Consider the following 20074-nt stretch of genomic DNA (forward strand, 5'->3'; position numbering starts at 1 on the left):
ATGGAATCTCCCAAACATACTCTCACGCGCCTTATATAACATCTAATACCCCATAAACACTCTATCCAAAACACCTTCTCTTAGCTTAGAATGTATGAGAAGGAGGAGAAGGAGATGAAATCTAACAAAATATAATATCCCTTGCACCAAATAATAATATTCATCACACCATCTATACCATCGAACATCCCATACATAAACAATATAAAACTCCTCTAAACATCATTCTATAGTGCGTAAAGCGCGTACATGAAGGAAAAAATCCCTCTCATTTCAATTAAAGCTTAAACATGACGGGGGGGGGGGGATAAAAAATGGTGAAAGAGCATATATTCGTACAGTGTCATTAAAAGAACAACATACACCCTCCTTATTATAAAGATCAAGACAAAAATCACTGACGTTTTCTTTCTCGTATATTCTCTCATTTTGAAAATCACAATGATATTTCACAAAACATCAACAAAAGTCCATTTTCTTCTTCATTCACTCTTTCTTTTTATTTTGTTGAATGTCTTCACTGGCACAAGATTTTCCTCCTCTTCACTTTCTTCTCTCGTCTTTTCTTGTCATTCTGGATGAGCTTGGGCATGGGTTCTTCTTCCTTTTCGCATGGTTCTTCATCATTTTTGTGAAGACTCATTCTCTTCGTCCTCTTTTTTCTTTGATTCTCTTCGTTTTTCTTAGTGCACTCTGATTACCAATGTCCTTTCTCTTGACAATGAAAACAGGTATATCCACCTTTGCCACTCTTCACTCCTGTCTTGCTTTGACGTTGTAAGCATTCTGGAGCCGAATGTACTTTCCCCTGACGGATATAGCAAGTATCTTGACCTTTATCTCGTAAGACTACTAGTCCTTCTTCTTCTCATAAGTAAACTTTTGAATGAGTCTCTACATTTCTAATCGCAACATCGGTCTTTTGTGCAAAATCTCTTACCAGAAGCTAAGTTTTGTTGACTCTTCCATCTTGACTGCTTGAGAGTTGGATCAATACCATGACTATAAGACACTAGCCCTATATATAAGGGGACCCTCCACGGATAAAATTTAGTCAGATGAAATTTTGCAATCAAGATGAAGCGATCGCACAATTTGAGCTAGAGAGAACAAGAAAGTAAGAGGCCACGACTTGACGTATCGCCTCGCAAACATCCATGCCAGCGATTCTGAAGATCACATGAGTAAGCCTGAATCAATGGGTTCCACGTCTTCCCCCAGACTGATAGCATCTAACTCCAACAAAAGTCAGTCGGTAGCACCCGAAAAGTAGTACCACATTCGAGTGATGGAAAATGTTCCTCTAGAAAATTTAGAACTATGGCTTATACTTAAACGGTGAAGTTTTAAGATTTTAAGTCCGAAGTACCACAGGAGAAATCAGAGGGTTTCATCACAGATTTGTGAGATTCCTTGTCAACCACACTGAACCGACAATACCAAGCCAAAGAAGACGTTCGTTTGAGACTCTCCATTTATGACAACAATTTGAAGTCCCCAGTCTAGATCTAGTTTAGTAGCTCAGCAGAACTGACACCTTCCAAAGTCACAATAAGATTCAACACGTTCTGCAATCCAACGACAATTTCACATTACAGATGGCAAAGTTACACTTTACATGATCCACGTTTTCCTTCCGAAGGGGAGCGGGTCACGCAGAAGGGTGTTTTTGATGGACGAACTTCGCAGTACCAAATGCATCATTGTCCGAATTAACAATGACCAAGACCAGATGTGTTTAGCCCGAGCCATCGTCGTGGCATGAAAGTTTGCCGACAAGAACGATGCAGTAGAATGGAAAAGAACCTAGGAGAGCATTCCAAATCGGACCGAGCCAAACAACAACGGGAAGTATAAGGTATGTTGCAGCAGGCAGGCCTATCGAAAGACACGGTCAGTGGAATTCCTGAAACCTACAGGACGTCTTGGCTCCACGCTTTAAATTGAAAGTGTACCGTCAAGATGTGCCTGGACCTCTGGAGAGATGTCAGGATTGTTTAGCCTCTAAACCCTGCCTTTCCGAAGAACAAGAACGAATCCATTGCTTGGCTTGTCAGTAAACTTTTGTCAGCCCTACTTGTTAGCAACAACATCTCAAGACACAAGGTTCACAGCAAAAAAAAGTGTTTGCTAACACCTGAGATTGTGCTCAACTTGTGGTCATCTCATACGCACTAATAATGCCAAATCGTACGTTTATCGAGGGAAGAAACGATGTCATATTTGTCACCAAATCGTAGACTTGGAACAAACCGAAACAAGAGGCGGATGAAAAGAAGAAAGGGAATTTCATCTTTCATTATTTCGAATCCATGCAAGAGACAGACATTCTCATTCCTGATTTCTGCGTGGCTCATCAAGCATGCTAGAGTTGCATCCAATAACTCATTTTTTTTCATTGCCTCCACTGTGGCAAGATTCCAGGAGGACGTGAAAAAAATCTTTTGAGGACCTAAACACTCATCTCGATTTCGCCCAACGGATCTTAGACCCTATCGACGACACGTGGAGCGAAGAGGACAATGAACGTTACGGAGACTGTCGTCGATATGCCAAGGTGATGGTTCACAATCTCTCGAGATACGATGGACACTTTCTTCTGAAATACTATTCAGAACAAGGTACCAAATGCCTGCAGGTCACCATGAATGGAGGTAAAATCATCTTCCTGAAAGTGGGACAAATACAGCGTAAAGGTGCCATGAGTTATTTAGACATGCCTTTGAGTCGAATGTCTAAAACGTTTGAAATGACAGAAGTGGCCAAAGGATATTTTCAACACTTTTTCAATACCGAAAATTTTAAGAACTGTTAATGGAGCACAAAGGGATCGATCCTTTGAAAGAAGTATGTACTATCGCCAAAGCGTGCTCCTAGTGTACCTCAAGCGATTCATGCCTGAAACCACAATAGTTGTCATGCGCCTTCATACAGTATGGATCATTAGGCGTCGATACTCCACCAAAGCTGTGCGTTGGTTACATTACTTATGCAAAAGGGAAGACAAATAAATCCAACATACCCGAATTGGACGAGGCGAAAGGACCATTGGAAAACATTCGATGGATGGCTGGGACTTAGAATACGCCAAGATCGTCTACGAATACTAGTATCCGACATGTTATCCTCAACGTGACACCATGGAAGAATTGTACGAGAACATTCACAAACGTCACCTAAAGTTAGAGCAATAAGGATGCCAAGTGGTTTGAAATGTGGGAGCACGAGTACGATCTACGTTTGAAAACCAATTTTGAGTTTAAGCGCAGCGTGGAAAGTTACAACGTTGTGGACCGTCTAGACCCATGCGACAGTTTATATGGAGGATGCACGAATGCTTGTTGTACCACGCAGACGAGGAGAATGGAGAAGAAATCAAATACCTAGACGCGTTTTCTCTGTATCCAACAAAATGAGAGAAGTGATTCTAGTCTATTAGAAGATATATAAGAACAATGTCCCTCTTTAGAATGCAGAACCTCTTAGGAAATGGGAGATGAATCTTTGAGCCAGAACAAAAAAAAATACAGAAGAAAAAGAAAAAGAGACCGTTATGATGACGAGAAGGCGAGAACAAGAGGAACAGTTAGTCTCCTGTTTTGCTAAGCATTTGACTAAAAACATTACATCGATGACCCACGAGCATTGTTATGGTTGTCAAAACGATCATCACAGTCAGATTCAACACGATATTGATGATGACTGAAGAAGAAATCTTGGAAGAGTATCTGCATAACGCTTGGGGTCGCATCTCGGAAGAGAAAGTGCTGCATGAATGGAATAAAGACTCGCGTGACTATTTCTCAACTCCATTAGCTTCTCAGGAGATCCAACGCATCGATGATCTCTTTCAACATCGAAGCTCTCTTACTTTCTGACGCACAGTTCGTACACTGCTTTTATGGAATAATGTTGTGTGTTCTAAAGATAAACTTCCTTATCACAAACCTAGTGACAATCAAGCCTATGTCATCAACACCGATGACAGTCATCTGCCGAGAACCCACTGAGCGGCCGTCTACTTTTCCAGCGATCACAGTTTGGAATTTTTCGATTCTTATGGATTCCTACTTTTGGAAGACAATATCATTGATTTTATGAGAAGAAATGGAAAATCAGCTCTTTTCAATAATATGAGATTACAAGGCACATATTCCATGGGGTGTGAACAATATTTTATGGATTTTCTTATCAACATAGTCTTGGATATCCCTTAGAACATTTACAGACTTTTTTGATAGTGACAGTTCTAGAAACGATGATAAAATAGAAAGATGGTTTTGTGAACATTATAGTTATCCTTTATCTCTAGCTAGGAAACGTAGTGTGCATCGATGGTCCCATGACCTAGATCAGTGGAAGTCGAGTTTGACTCCACAGCGTTGTCAATCTTGTAAATATGTTTGAAAAATTCTTGACTTGTTTATTTGTATTTTAGAAGTTTCTTGTTAAAAAAGATACTGTATTTTGAAAAATGGTATCTGTTTTTTTTTATTGCCACTGTATGAATATATGCTATTCCACCTCTCTCTCTCATTCTCTCTCTCTCTTTCTCTCCATCCCCCCCCCACCGATCGTGCTTAAGCTAGAATTGAAATGTTTTTGTTTTTTTTTTCACGTACGCTCTTTAGGCATGCAAGTGGAACATTTGTCATTATGATCATCCTTCATTGCTTCAGTGTTGTGTCTCCAGTTTTTAAACTTTGGACATATACTGACACACGCACACACTCACAACACAGGATGATGGGTAGAGGAGCTTTTAATAGTTTATGTATGGGATGTTGGATGGTATAGATGGTTTGATGAATATTATTGTTTTGTTGTGTAAGGGATATTATATTTTATGAGATTTCATCTCCTTGTCTCACATTCCAAGCTAAGATAATGTGTTTTAGATAGTGTGTGTAATGGGGTGTTGGATGGTATATAAAGTGTGTGAGAGCATGTTTATGAGATTTCATCTGCTACTTTTACACTCTACGCTAACACAGAATATTTGGAATATTGTGTGTATGTGTATTGGATGGTATGTTTGGTGTGGTTGATTGTATATTTGTGAACTCATCATCTTCTGTTATAGTTTAAGTCAACACTAGGTGTTTTGGATAATGTGTGTATGGGGTGTTGGATGGTTATTGTGTTGTGTGACTATATGTTTGTTGGATTTCATCACCTACTCTTATACTCGAAGCTAATGCATTGCGTTTTAAATTGTGTTTTTTTTTTCTTTCTTCTTTTCTTTGGGTGTTGGATAGTATAGATGGTGTGATGGGTAGTATTTTATGGTGTAAGGGATAGTAGGTTTGTAAGATTTCATCTCCTTCTCATACACACTAAGCGAACACAAAGTGTTGTGTGTGCTTGTGTGTGTTTGTGTGTGTGCGTGTATGTCTGTCTATGTTGACAACTTAAGCTCCACTATTACCATTCCCCTTTGACCATATAAACCATACTGCTCCATAAACACTTTCGTCCCCATAAACATTTCTGTCCCCAAAGAGTCGCTTCCATGTTAAATTAGCCACTGTCTCCATAAATACATTTTTTGCTTACCCATAAATATTTCACATATCATTTTTCATATCTGTCAAGACTCGTGCGTATGGAGGTCAACTCGAACACTGTTACTTACCGGTAGTTCCCACCCAGCTGAGGTCAGCCACTTGTAACACTGTTGCCATTTTCCCTAGTGCCAAGTACCATGATGTCACCCATGTTAAATTTACATTGTCTCCCTAGTGGCCTTCCCATCTTAAATTTCCATTGTCCCCATACATTTTTGTCTACCGTTTTCTATGGTAAGTCCCATTGTCCCCTAGTTGCCGCACATTACTACTCACGTATCGAAGTAACTAGCGTGTGAAAAGGAGAAAATTCACTAATGCTGAGTATGAACTATTTCCACAATATGAATCCACCGAAAAAGAAGGGATGGACATGGCTGAACGCGTGTATGTACCATTCTACATAGCGCATTGTTAGTTATGTCGTTAAAATTCAAACAGTGTATTGATCCCTTTATGAATCTGCGGGGTGGGGGGTGGGGTGGGGGCGAAGAATGGATACGATACGGTTGGTTGTCACTTTATAACCGACATATCTCTTTCTTACATATGAATTTACAAAAACACCACCACCACCACCCAAAAACAAAAAAATAAAAAAATAAAGAAAAAGGCCCCCACCCCGAGATAAAAAATAAGTGCGATTTGACCCTCTTACTACAGCTCTTGACTTGTAAGAGTAGGACCGTGATATCTCTGTAAGAACGAGATTTAATTATCGTATCACGGCAATTTCTAGCGTTTGCTAATCCTGTTAGAAATAGATGTAATCACTGTATCACAATCGTTTCTTGTGTTGTCTAACCTCGTAAGAACCAGATGCAATGACCGTATAAGTCTAAGCTTTTTCTATATCTTAACAATTTAGCGGTCTCAGAGCGACATCCTGAAAATAAATCTAGGTCTGTAATCGTGACCACCACTCTTCCGCAAAATCCAATTTTTGTACAAAATCGACAATTTTGACGACTTTGAAAATAAAACATCTTGACGGCATTTTCATATTTCTTCAGTTCTGATACTTGGAAGTATATGAAGTTATTTCTGTTTATATTGAGGGGTGGGGTGGCGGGGTGGGGGTGGTGTAAATACAGCTAGTTATGACAATAAGATTTATGGCATTTTCTTCAGATGATTTATGACGCGAGTAGTAAGATAATAATATGTTCACCATGACAAAGTTAATTAGTGTGTGTGTGTGTGTGACGTTCAAATAGAATCTGGTTTTCAAAACATGTTCGGCATTTACAGTAGATATCTTCTTTTTTTGTTATCATCAAGTTTAAGAAAAATATTGCACTTATTTGCTTTGGATGACGATTGTGATGATGATGATGATGAGGTGGAGGAGGAGGAGGACTAAATGTTAATTTATGTAAATAAATGTCATTATTTACAAACATTAAAATGCAAATCAATGTTACTTTACAAAACTAATTAAAAACAACTATCGAGTTATACAAATAAATGTATATGTTTGTAAATAAAGTTGAAATTATGTGCAAATTTAGTTGTAACTGAGGAGTCCAATTATTCTTGGTAAAATATAGAATGTACGCTAAATAAATTTACTAATAAATAATTAATTGACTTGTATAAGAACGATAGTACATTGGGATCCTACATATTTTCGCACTGACAGAATTGTAAGTATCATCATTTGAATTTTCTTGGCATGGCAAGACCATACCAAAAAGAAGAGAATGCAAATTATAATTTACTGCTAACATTATTATTTCTCCATACGTGTTTTGAGAAGAAGAAGAAAAAAAAAGTCCTGCAATACACATTCCAATTGTTTTGCTTGAAAAGTCCGACGTCATTATATCAGTGGTCACGTGACTAACAACAAGAACGAGGATAGCTTTTATCGATGTGGTTTGAAATGGAATTTTCTAAAGCCATTTATGAGATTTGTGTTTACCCTTTATCCACCGGGGTTTAGTATTTAATGGCTTGTTGAGTAAAATTAAGGCTGGCGTGCTTAATCAGACATTTCGGTGGGAATATTTTCCCTTTTGTCGAAAATTGTGGCAGCCTCAATTCGATGTCAGATACACAAAACATGGCGACAATAATGGAGTTAGGTGATGGTAACAATGGTTGTTCATCAACTGATAACTTAAGCGATGATTTATTTCAGAATGATCTTTCAGATAGTGACAATAGTTTATCTGGCGCACAAGATGGATTAGGGCCGATGAATAACATTATGGACCCATTGCAGTCTCCCTCTACTCCACCTCCCAAGACGAAGAGGTCCACTTTCATGGGCCCGAGGTTTAAACTGATTCATGAGGGAGAAACTCAAGTATGTCGCCTTAACCATACACGGACTATTGTTAGTAAGATTATGAATTCAAAATATCTTCGAAGATGGGAAAGTCACAGAGTCATTTTGGAGAAAAACGAAATAAGATCTGCCACGGTAAGTACGAGAACTGGATTTGTTTTCCTCACTATGCATGACTTAATTTTAATAACGTAGCTTAATGTCAACTCCATTGACCCAGTTCATGATATGGTTTTCCCCCCGCGTCTTTTCGGGATATTGTTAATCTTTTCGTTTAGTATTTCACATTTATGAGTATGTTTTTAATCTGTTGATTAATTATTTTCTAGCCGCAAGATTTTCTTGAAAGTAATTTGGAGTGCATTCAATTTGCGATCTCCGACAAATCATATTGCTTAGGCCACAAATCATACAGAGTGAAAAAAATACCTTAGATTACCCCCATGCCCAGTTCTGACATAGGATCCACTCTATCATGCCATATAACAGTAGGAAGGAAAAAAAATCATACAGAGTGTCAAAAATATCTTAGATTACCCCCATGACCCGTTCTGTCAGAACGGGGCATGGGGTAGATCTACAATGTAAGACAGCACATGTTGGTTTTGTTTAAGTGCTTTGATTTACTATCCAAATAACAGCCTTGTATAGCGTGTTCTGATGTCGTTGACATTGGAATGAGTAGTCAAAGTTTCAGGAATATCACACACATTTGGCAACATATATGGACACTTTCACTAATTTATGTGTAATTAATATATTTACTGTGCTGTCTTTATCCTGGCAGAATGAAAATATGACACTAGCAAATGGACGTATTTTCATGTTCCGTTGACATACATTTGAATTTGTTGCAATGTGACGGTAGTCAAGGTATGCCGAAGTATGTTTAAGTAGGTTCATGTGGCAGATATGTTTCTTGAACTAAATGAAACGTTGCTTTACAGTTCCAATAGGCATAATATATTTTTATTCATTTCGTTAAAGAATAATATTTCAACTTAACCCGATTTCAGCATTCCTGGCTTTCATCGCTTTCCAGTCAACTGAAATGTAAGCCAACAAAACGTTAAAACAGGTCCATTTCTTTTGTGAGAATTTGAATTTATTGAAGAAAAGGCATCAAAGTAAGTAAAGTCTGACTAAAACATTTTGACTTTACTTTGTAGAAAAGTGCCGCTTTTTAGTTGCCAGTTGTGTGAAATATTCCTGAAAATTTGTCTTTCGTTACGATGTTAGTTGACATCAAAACACACTACACAGCACTGTTAGTTAGGCAGTAAGACCCTGACGCCCAAAACATAAATATCAGCGCCAGGGTCTTACCTGTTGGACTAGTCATGGGGGTAATGTAAAGTATTTTTGTATGATCTTTTTCTTTCTTCTCAACCTCGAGCTCACATTGAGCACCTTTGGCTTTAGTACTAATATTAGTACCCTTACTCCTACTTCTGGACTATATGTGTCAATGGAGCAAGCTGGGTGTGATTCACACCCGGTGCTTTTTTAGCCTAATATCAACAATTTTGACCATGTTCCTTGAATATATTGAAATAGAATAGTCCTCTTATTTAAAAATGGAATTATCGCAAAACATTTTAGAACTAGTTGTAAAATCATGTTTACCTTTCTTATCTGATATTTTCGTTTTGATCATCCACCATATTAGTTCAAATAATTACTTCCTCAGCCTCATTTGTTTGTGTGCCATATAAGGACATTGATTCCATTTTTGGAAACATAAACAGATCGTAGTAAAAATATGGTGTGGTTTGAGTTGGAAATTCTGCGCATTAAAGGTAAATGCGATTTACCAGTGACTTTGATGTTCCACAAAGAAGCCATTATTCGCCATTTGATTGATAATAACATAGCGTAGAATAGCCAGATATGGTCTGGTAAGCCTTATATAGAAATGGGTCACAGCGAGAGTCTCGTGTTATCTGTCATGGCAGACACGGTGAGGTTAGTGTAACCATGCCAATTTATTTTATCATGTAAGGGCTTAATAAATTCAAAATAAACCAAACTTCTTTCACAGCAGGATTATACTTACGTAGTAGATTTCTACACTATTTGTTTTTCTGTCTTTACTGATGAATTTTTTGCTCCATTACATGATATGGGATCAGTTCATAGCCTCAAATCAAGTTGAGGCTACAACATCATAGCTACTTCGGCTTAGGCATGGTGCTTTTCTTGATTTCCTTGCTTCGAAGTTCGATGTTTATTGTGTGACTCTTAATGTTTGATCAACTGTAGTTCAGATTCAAGTTAAGATTTAATTTTGTTGTTTACATATTGGAATGAACTTCACCAGTTTAGTAAAGGTTTATAATATGGCAGGTGATTCATAAGGTCCTTGAACTCCATTTCTAGTCCTACAGTATTAGACACCTCCCCTGAAATTTGTGTTTCTGCTGTCGCGTAAATAAAGGTGCTGTATAGCATGTACCGAGGTCGACTTCGACCAACAAGTAGATCTCTGTTTTTTTTTTTTTTTTAAAAAATTATCTTCTGACATTACTGGTAGCGGAGACCAACTGGGCCATGCCATATTTCATACTGAAGCTTTTACCCTCCAATCAGTTCTGACTATTGGGTGCTCGCTAGTATGAATATTATAAATTTATTTTGGGTGACCTTAGTATGTGGATGGTAAGTAAAATATTTCCTCTTTCTACCCATTGCATTAAATGCCAAAGAACACTCATATTTTTTTGTATTAATCCCTGTCAGAACAGAACACCTGTGTATCCATCATTACTAACCTTTTTAATGGTACTAATAGCTGCCTCACTTGGCACTCAGCATTAAGAGGTTACTGTTAGGACTGGTCGGCCTGGTGTCCGCATAATGTGACTGGGTGGTACATGTGGCATGACATCACTATAAACTTCCACATTGCAGACATCGTAGCGATTGACTGCAAAATTGTTAAAGCTATGTTACAAATCCAAAAGCACACACACACGTATTTAAAATTGCTGGCAGAACATGTGTAGTGAAACATCAAGCATCAACCCAAGGCAGGAGTGATGCTTAGAAACTTTCTAGCTGGACTGCACCACTTGGAACAGACTAACGCTTGCAACAGAACTGTGGTTATGTTGTGCTATTAAACCAATCAGAAATGATTTTACTTTCGTTTGTGGAAATTTGAATTGCTCTGAAGCCAGGTGTTTTTGTTTGAGAGCAGTTTCACTACACGTGTTCTGTTCATGAAAAATTGTAAATGATGGCGGATGTAAGAGTGATTTTTGATGAGAGCAAAAATGATGAGCTCTCGGGTTTGATCTAAAAAATATTGAGCAAGCTGATGAAAGATATGTTTGGCAGTTGGATATTTTGCGAGATTTAGATTCGGACATAGAAGTTTCTGAGATTGAATTGTCAGAAGATGAGGATGCTGACAGCGATGATGATAAGAGTTCTTGCAGATAAACATTGCACAAAATTTTGTAAATAGTGTATAAATAAGTTGTGAAAGACTTGGACAAATGTGGGAAAAAAATCACTGTGATGACAAATTCATTTGGAATAAATGGTGAAAATTTTGTGGATTTTAATTGGATATAAGAAGAGAAATTAAAGTAAGAGTGAATACATGTGCACGATGTTTTCAAAATTTTTCAAACAGGTAAAAACTGTGGGGTACAAGCAGCTAGACACAGCTTAGTGCTTCTGGGGCACAGCAGCAGAGACACTGATAACAGTGCTGGGGCTGAATGAGTTAATATGTTGAACCAGTTTTGCATTAAACTTATGTGAACATAACAGCCAACTTGTTATTCATTAAACTTTAACACGAGACATTTTCAAGTTGAACAATGCAATATTAAACAAGACCATTTAAAATAATTAAAATACTTACTAAAGTGTTTCCTCCTGAATCACTTTTTATGCTGTCTTTCTTTTTTATTATTTATTTTTCCTTGTTATAGATGTGTTTGTATACTTGTACATAAGATATATATGCTCTTTAATGTTGCAATTTTTTAATTTTATTTCTATATTTTAATTTAGATGTATGGACTATGTAGTTTGCAATAAAGAATTCTTATCTATCTTTATTTCACTTCCACCAAATGACATGACTTTTTTTTATCAAAGACTCGAAAATCACCATGGACCTCTTTTGGTCTCATTATTACATACATGTGTAGTACCCAAAACAACATCCAGTATTTTGGCTAAACTCTCCAGAGTACATCAGTAAAGTAATCAATTAACCCTTTACCTCATGCAAGCGCCTTTGGACGCCTCTACCTGATTCACAATCAAGCGACTCTTGACATCTGCTGTAAACATCAGCCATTTTAAGCGGGTTTTCATAGCGGGTGAAAACCCCCCTGTTAGATACTACATTCATTTCTGTGAATGACCATTATGTCAAATCACATGGTCACTGTTTATGCTCTGGTCAAAATCTGCTATTTAAAGTAACTGGGTCGTATTCTCCACTCTACAAAATGGAGGTCACGAATTTCTACGATTAGAATCACAACTATGAAAGCTTCAATAACTTAAGTAAAGGCTCTGATATTGATGTAGGCAGCAATTATTTTTTATAAATTATCCAATTCATATGAATTAGTGATGTAGACGCGGACAAAAATCTTTGTAAATTTTGAGTATGAGAAATGGCAGCTACGGTTGGTCACACGGCTTCACTGACTTGACGGTGAACAAATTCTCTCAAGATTTTAAAGCACATAAAAAAATTCTTCCGTGAAAAATGATTACACAGCTATAACGATCGGACTTTACTCTTAAATTTTTCCGTACATAATAGATGTGTACCAAAAATGTAAAATGGTTAAAATTGCAGTTAAACGTAACAAACACTACATTGCTTAACAGTTAACAGGCTGGCCTATGTGTATTGAGTCGAATAAGTAACAGGTGTTCTATTTATAGCACACTGCACTGGGTAACTTTGCTACATGTTTATTGAAGGGCTAAAAAGCCATATACTCATGAGGTAAAGGGTTAATAGCTTGTCTGAATATGCATAATTCAACATTTCCGAGACCTTTGGTAATCATTTAAAAGCTTGTTGGTTACATGTGCTAGCCGTAATCACATTACTCAGCCACAGATCATTGTACCAGTTGCAAGGACTCTTAGAATAGTTCCAACACCTTACAGACTCATTCTGACTGGTTTCTGTGATGCACATAAATACCCAAAATGGCATCTTGTCCTACCTCTGGTAGAATCGTGTATGTTAGGTCACATGTTTCGATTTGTATGTAAAGTTTACATCTTGTGATCGATGATCTTCATAAATGTAAGGGGCATACATGGGGATGAATATTAACAATTTACTAGTCTTTCAATTTTGAAAATTCAACACAAGTGCTATTGTAGGTTGCCTTTTGACAAGCCCAATGGGTACCTCACTTGGAATACAGGAGGTGCCCAATCTGAAAATAGAGGGATCCTGGGCAGTGGGATATCAGATTTTTTTGGTATTGTTCCATATTTTATAAAATTGAAATTGCTCTTGAGAGATGAAATGTGACAACACAGTATTGAAACATGCAGTTCACTCTATTGAAGCTTGCCTAATGCATTTTCAAGTGGAGTTAATGCAGACTGCTGGGAAGGTGTACCTGTATAAATTAGGACTGGAGTATTCTCCTGTCATATTCATGCAAGCTCTTTGCAACACAGTGAACTTTGCTCAGATCATAGGATCTGATATAGTATTTCCCACAATTTTCAGTCCTCATGGAAAATGGGTTTGCTGTTTCATTTTACCTTGATCAATTTTGGATACATTTCTGCAATGGCCATATAACATTAATTCATTTTCAGTGATGCTTGTTAACACACAATGACGGAAGCTTTTTTTTGTTATATGTTTTGTAGGATCAAAGTTTCTTATTTAAACAAGTTTATTTGAAGTTTCACTTTGTTGCGTAGATAGACTTGCAGACTTTGGCTACATCAGGAATCATGAAAACTTTACTTTTGTAATGATTTAATTATACTCGCAATGGAATGATCTGAGAATACTTATATTATCCATTTACTTTCGAATTATCTCCAAGTCACCTTGAAATTGGCAACATGCATCAAAACTTGACAAGCCTACTTTTGAGAATGATTGGAGAACACAAATTTTTATCCACTTGATTATTTGGCAGACATTAAGTATGTTTTGGTCTCTTTTAGTTGTCACATAAACAGTAGATATGAGCTTACTGCTTGTAGTTGCTACTAGATTTTCAATGTATTGGTCGCATTTTTTAAGAAATCCATGAGTTACTTGTTGGAGATGAATGTATTATTTCCAATCATAAGTATTGAAACAATGTCACAAGTGATATGATTAAGATTTGAATCGGTGACATTCGTTTAAACAATCATTGACAAACCAATTTTATTTTAATAGCTAGCAAACTCTGAAAATTTCGGATCTCACAAAACTACCTGTGTCTATGTCAGGAGCAGAAAGCCTGTGTTATAACACGTAGGACCCAAACATGTTATAGACCGAACCATGTAATAACCAACCAGGTCAGTCTGCTGAAGAAAATGATGCATGTACCTAAATAAAGATAGGGGTGGGGGTATTAATGGGGTCCATACCTGCTCCCACTTTATAAGCTGGTTCGTGAGGTTTTCTGGATTGAGTTAATTAGAAGGACCATTACTTGTTTACATTTTTTAAACTGTTATCTTTTTTATGTTTCTTTGCATTTAGCATTAGTTTTAAGCAAGATGTAAAATCTTGGTGTAAAAGTAACATATTCTTCATGTTGAGAATGATTTTTGATTTGTTTTTTAGTTGTTTTTGTCAAGCTTTCATGTCCTCTAGAATATGCATTATCAACCCTGGGCTCTTGACAGATAGAACTATGCCACTTTCCATTTTCATTAAGCTTTTACCCTGCTAAAGCATTCTGATTCAGTTTCTTAGTAAAGGTTTTCTTTGTGTGATGGTTATTTTTTTCCCCATCTGGAAGCTTACATACAATAATAAGCAACCACTATCCAAATGCTCGGTGATGTCAAGTCCAAATGTATAAGTAACAGAATTATACTGAATTCTAGTGAAAGCCACTTTGCACAAAATGTTTCACACTACAGAGAAAATGCTCACAGTTTTTACTTTGCTTTGTATTGTCACGTTAATTATGTCTTTTGAATCAAACTAAATGGAGTGGAATAAAAAAAATGTTAAATGGTTTGCAAATCCTGCCTACTTACGAGCTAGTGGTCATGATTGTGTAAGTAACAATTAAACTGCCTTAGATTATCCTAGTCATTCGCAAATGTGATCAAAGATGAAATGACTTCAAAGCTTTGTTTGATAGATACGGTTCATTATGGAGAAGCAAGTTTCAGAGTTTGTAGTGAACTTAAATTCCTGAATTGGCACTCAGAGATTTGCTCATGGATGAATAGAAGTTTCATAGTTACTTGCAATGAAATCATGGGAACAATATTTCACTAATAAAACAATTTTCAAAAATTGATTACTTTTGTTGTGCAAAATCCAGTGACACAATAGTGTTTTGCGGATACACAATGAAGGGCACACTTGTGATGTGTTGACACCTCCTGGGGTTGTGTTTTTTCCATTATCTTTAATAGAGTGGTTATCTTGCAGATAAAGCTAATTTATACTGAAAAAGGGAACATTTTCTTTAGAAAAGTCATTCTTTGACAAGTACTCTCGACACAATTATAAAACAAGTATTCAGCCATTAATCAATGCCACTACCTCCCTTTGACACTCTTCTTGGTGTCTAGTCTGGATAGCACTCCCTTGACACTTTTCTTGGTGTCTAGTCCGGATAGCACTCCCTTGACACTCTTCTTGGTGTCTAGTCCGGATAGCACTCCCTTCATGTTTTCAAAGATCCCACAGTAGTTTGCACCCTTGCTTATAGTGAGGACTGTTTTTTTTTTAAAATTTCATTTTGTGCGAGTTATTGACAAAGAGGTGGACATAGAAAAGCTCAGTAAAGATGCTGTTAAAGTCCTTTGAAACTGCAGAGTATAATACTTGCAAAACATAAGCATTGCAAACGGTACATAACCATTCTCTCTCTCTCTCGCTCTCTCTTATTTAGATTTACCCATGGGGAAATAGTTTTTGAATCTGAACTTGTCTGGGCCAATATGATCTTGCCATGGGTATTGGGCAAGTGGATTTGTAAAGTTCTAAATATTTCATTATAGTACAACTTAAAAAAAAAATTAAACCAGGTCTTTTATCATTTGACATTGTAGAAAACACAAGTAAAATCATACTTGCACCTTTTTCAAATCTGGCAGTCATCTTTGTCAGAAAGCACTGATAAAAGTGTATCAAATCAAATGAGAAAGGAGACTAAAAAAAATTGTTGTCCAGATTGTCATGCTCCTTTTGCAGAAAATTATGTGTACGGTATTATGGTGTCATTAAGACACTTGACTCCAATTGCTTTGTTATTCAGTGACCAAATTGTTTCAGTGCTGTAAAACACCAAACCCACCGCCCCCACTTCATTGCAGTAAAGTGTAAAACATAATTGTTACATGTAACATTCTCGATTGAAAGGGATTCATAATATATAATAGTTGATTCGTGCTGTGAATTGATCTTCAGATTGTCTCTTAGCAACCAGGAAGGTGATGTGTAATTTACCCACTGGAGTGCATATATGAATAGTTTACTTGTAGATAAAAAGGTCGTTATGTGATCACATTTAATGGATACAGTAAAGTACATGCATGTTATCCCCTTTAATAAGTCGAGATGGCTTGCCTAATATGTGTATATGTATATGTGAAAATTTGGAGTGGGTCTATCTGGATGTGTTCAACTTCCACAAATTAGAATGCATTCATGCTGAAATTGTTAGACGAGTTGGTCATTAAAATACATGTACATGTATGCTGAAATTGGAGTTGTATGTATGTCATTAAAAAAAATGAATGCAGATGCTTGGAAATTCTAAACTGCTTTTTTATTGTGCATGTTGATTTGGGCTGGAGCATCAGTCATGTATACCTTTGAGTAGCCTCCTGCATGATTTCCTTCAGAGCACACATTGTCCTTAACAGATATACTCTATCCACTAGTATTGCCAATTGGACAATCGCTAGACTATTGTTTACACCATATTTGTCAAGAATATAGCTTATGTAAAATCAATATCGACTGGACAGAGCTAAGAAGTCATTGCTGTCAAGATTACGTGTGATAAAGGAAGAGAGGATCAGAAATGGTTTGATTAGATTAATTTTTGATAAAGAGCATTTTTTTTATTGCCCATCAAATTGTAATCAGTTAGACAAAACTGGAAAATATGTCAGCCTGCAGTCACTTGTAAAGGTAAGTGGACAAACAGTAATTTTGTTTTATTGGCAGTTAATTTGCTCCAGTTGGCTAATTGTTTGACAGTTGGGATGTTTTAATTAATGTATGATTAAGTAAGAGTTTAGCAGACATTATGCTAAGTGATTTCATATTTTGTAAATACGTGAGATTGAATGGTGAGATGGGATAATTTTATTTAGTTAGATGCATCTGTAAACTATACAAGATCCATCAGTCGAAAGCTTTGATGCAGAGAGGGTTGTTGCTGAATCAAGAGTAAAAATAGCAAGAAGCAATTAACTGGTATTTTCTCATGACAGATGACTTGAGAGCATAAATAGTCTGCAGTTGTGATGGTCATCCTTGATAAATCAGCAAATGCCTTGTTCTGACTTGATGCTTTAGTTTGTTGCATGATGATCACATGGAGTTGGTTTTGATAAAAAAATGATATATTTATTTCACATAGAACTTTCGTAGTTGTATGGGTATATATTTTAATCTATAATGATTTGAGGAGTTTACAATAGAATATGTTGAAGTTGGAAATATAATAAACTGTAAAATAATAATAATACTTTTTTCTGTTTAATATAAATACATAATTAGAAAAAGAATCAGTTGTACAAAAATCAGTTGATGCCATAGTTATGACTCAATGGTCTTAAACTAAATAACAAAAAAAGAGTGAGAACCAACAAGTTTTGTAAAATTCAACAAATAATTAATTTCCAGTAGTAAATGTGTTGATATGCCTGTAGTCTACAGTGTGGTATTGTGCAAATGGCCTGAACTGTGATGATGTGCCAACAGTCTTTTGATGTATCACAACAATATAATCCAAAAATGTTCTTGTCTGAATTCACTGTAATTCCAGAATAATGTTCCAACCCAAGAATGTTATAGATAAGCACTTTGCATTTCCCTTGAATAACAATTTGAATAAATAATTCCATCTAAATCCAAATTTTGAATACAACAATAACAAAAATGGTTCTGCTTCAGATGTTATGGCAAGAATGAGTAAATTTTAAAGTAAACAGCATTATATTAAAAGTTATATAAAAAACCAAGACACAAAAATAGAGACCACTCTGGTGACGTAGTGGTTAGAGCATCTGCCCTGGATTGGGGAGGTGGAGGGTTTGATCCCTGGTTGAGTCATACCGAAAACTTCTAAAAATGGTACTAACAGCTGCCTTGCTTGGCACTTAGCATTAAGATGTTAGTGTTAGGACTGGTCGATCTGGTGTCAGGATAATGTAACTGGGTGGGACATCATGCTACATGTCTGTGGCATGATGCCCCAGTGCTAGACATGACTTTAAACTGTCACACTGCAGACATCATAGTGATATGACTGGAAAATTGTTAAAGCTATGCTAAAAATCTAAATCACACACACACATACACACACAATATAATCAGGATGAGGGTCAAAGGTTCATTTTTAGAACATTCTAAGTTGTCAGCAAGACATGTTTTATTAGTAAAATTATAAGAAAGAACATGGGTAATATAAGGTAGGCCAGGTATTTACATTAGGGAATACCAGTATCCAAGGGGGCATTGAGTGGCCAAGTGGTCTAAAGCACTCACCATTACGGATCATTGCCATCTCACCTCTGTCTGCTTGGGTTTGAGTTGCAGGTTTGGTCAATGTGGGTATGTGAGAAAGCTTGCTAGTAGCTTCTCGTGGGTTGTTGGTTCTTTCCGGGGTTTTCCCGGGTTCTTCCTCCACCATTTATACTGGCCACCATGTATAGCCCATCTTGTGCTGAAAAATGGTGTTAAACCCAGCAATAACAACTACAATCAATATCCAAGACTCAGATTAAGATAAACATGTTTATTTCCATTGATAATGATCCTAATATTTAATCTATTCTTGCAGAGAAATATTAGCTATGTATTATGTTTGTTAAAAAATTAATGGCCCTAATCAGGTACACATTGAACTTGACTTTGGACCAGGTTAAGTACAAAATACAAATATATATAAGATATAATCATTAAGAAAAGCCAACAAATAATACACATTCAATATACATAACACCATGTTTGTCTCACTGCCTGCTTTTCTGTTTCTTACAAAATACTGTACATATTTCTCATTATTCTGCATGAGACGAGAACTCTGAAACATATGGTTACTCCATGAATAATGAACAGTCACAACTATGAGCATATGATTATTGATATTTTAGTTTTGACTCTTGAGATTAAGGGGTCATGGGTCAAATGACTAAATGACTCTTCAGTTTTGAAATCTGTTGATGTTGGATATGTTTGTCATTCCTAGACACGTATGATGATATAGGTGGATAGGTTTACCATCAAAATATTAATTTGTGTCTCCTATTGGGATTCCATTTGTAGGTCCCTTTTGAGTCCCCCGTTGAAACTCTATTTGTAGGCCCCTCCACCCTCTGTTTAATACTGGATAGAAATCTTTGGGAGACATCAGGGATGTTTTCAATAAAAACACTTTCAGGTCCCATCCTAGAATTGGGAATATTTCATTTCAAAATAAGTATTCTGGGGAATTTTAAAACATAGGCAAAGGGTTTCTAACCTCATCAGTCATATTTTTTGTTATATTTTATTTTTTAGATATCCCTTCATAGCAGAATAAGACTGTAATATTATGAACCAATTTCAGTTATGTAAATTTATGCTTGATTTGTATTGAAGTTGTATTGTTCGTTAGTTTCACATTAAATTTAAAGTTCTGTATTTGAAAGGATACAAATGTTAGCAGCATATTTTTTCATTTGCTACACCCTAGGATGGATTTTGCTCATACTTGGAATGAATCATTATGAATTCGAGACAATTCATTGTGATACACTTGGTTGCAACTTTGATCTTGGGATAAATGTCAGTGAAAAA

The 20074-nt window shown here is 36.4% G+C and overlaps 1 protein-coding gene across 1 annotated transcript in view; it reads left to right on the forward strand.

The window, feature by feature from the left end:
* Nucleotides 1–7410: 7410 nt before the first annotated feature.
* The window catches only part of LOC149785850 (C-Maf-inducing protein-like), a 225754-nt gene continuing 213090 nt past the window's right edge, over nt 7411–20074 (forward strand). Inside the window, exon 1 of the mRNA XM_089979809.1 lies at nt 7411–7995. Within this exon, the coding sequence (XP_089835935.1) occupies nt 7615–7995 (381 nt within the window). The 5' untranslated portion in view covers nt 7411–7614. The remainder of the gene's footprint in view (nt 7996–20074) is intronic.

The sequence above is a fragment of the Sinohyriopsis cumingii genome, chromosome 13 (assembly GCF_028554795.1).
Source record: "Sinohyriopsis cumingii isolate HCF-2022 chromosome 13, ASM2855479v2, whole genome shotgun sequence".
Taxonomy (NCBI): Eukaryota; Metazoa; Mollusca; class Bivalvia; order Unionida; family Unionidae; genus Sinohyriopsis; species Sinohyriopsis cumingii.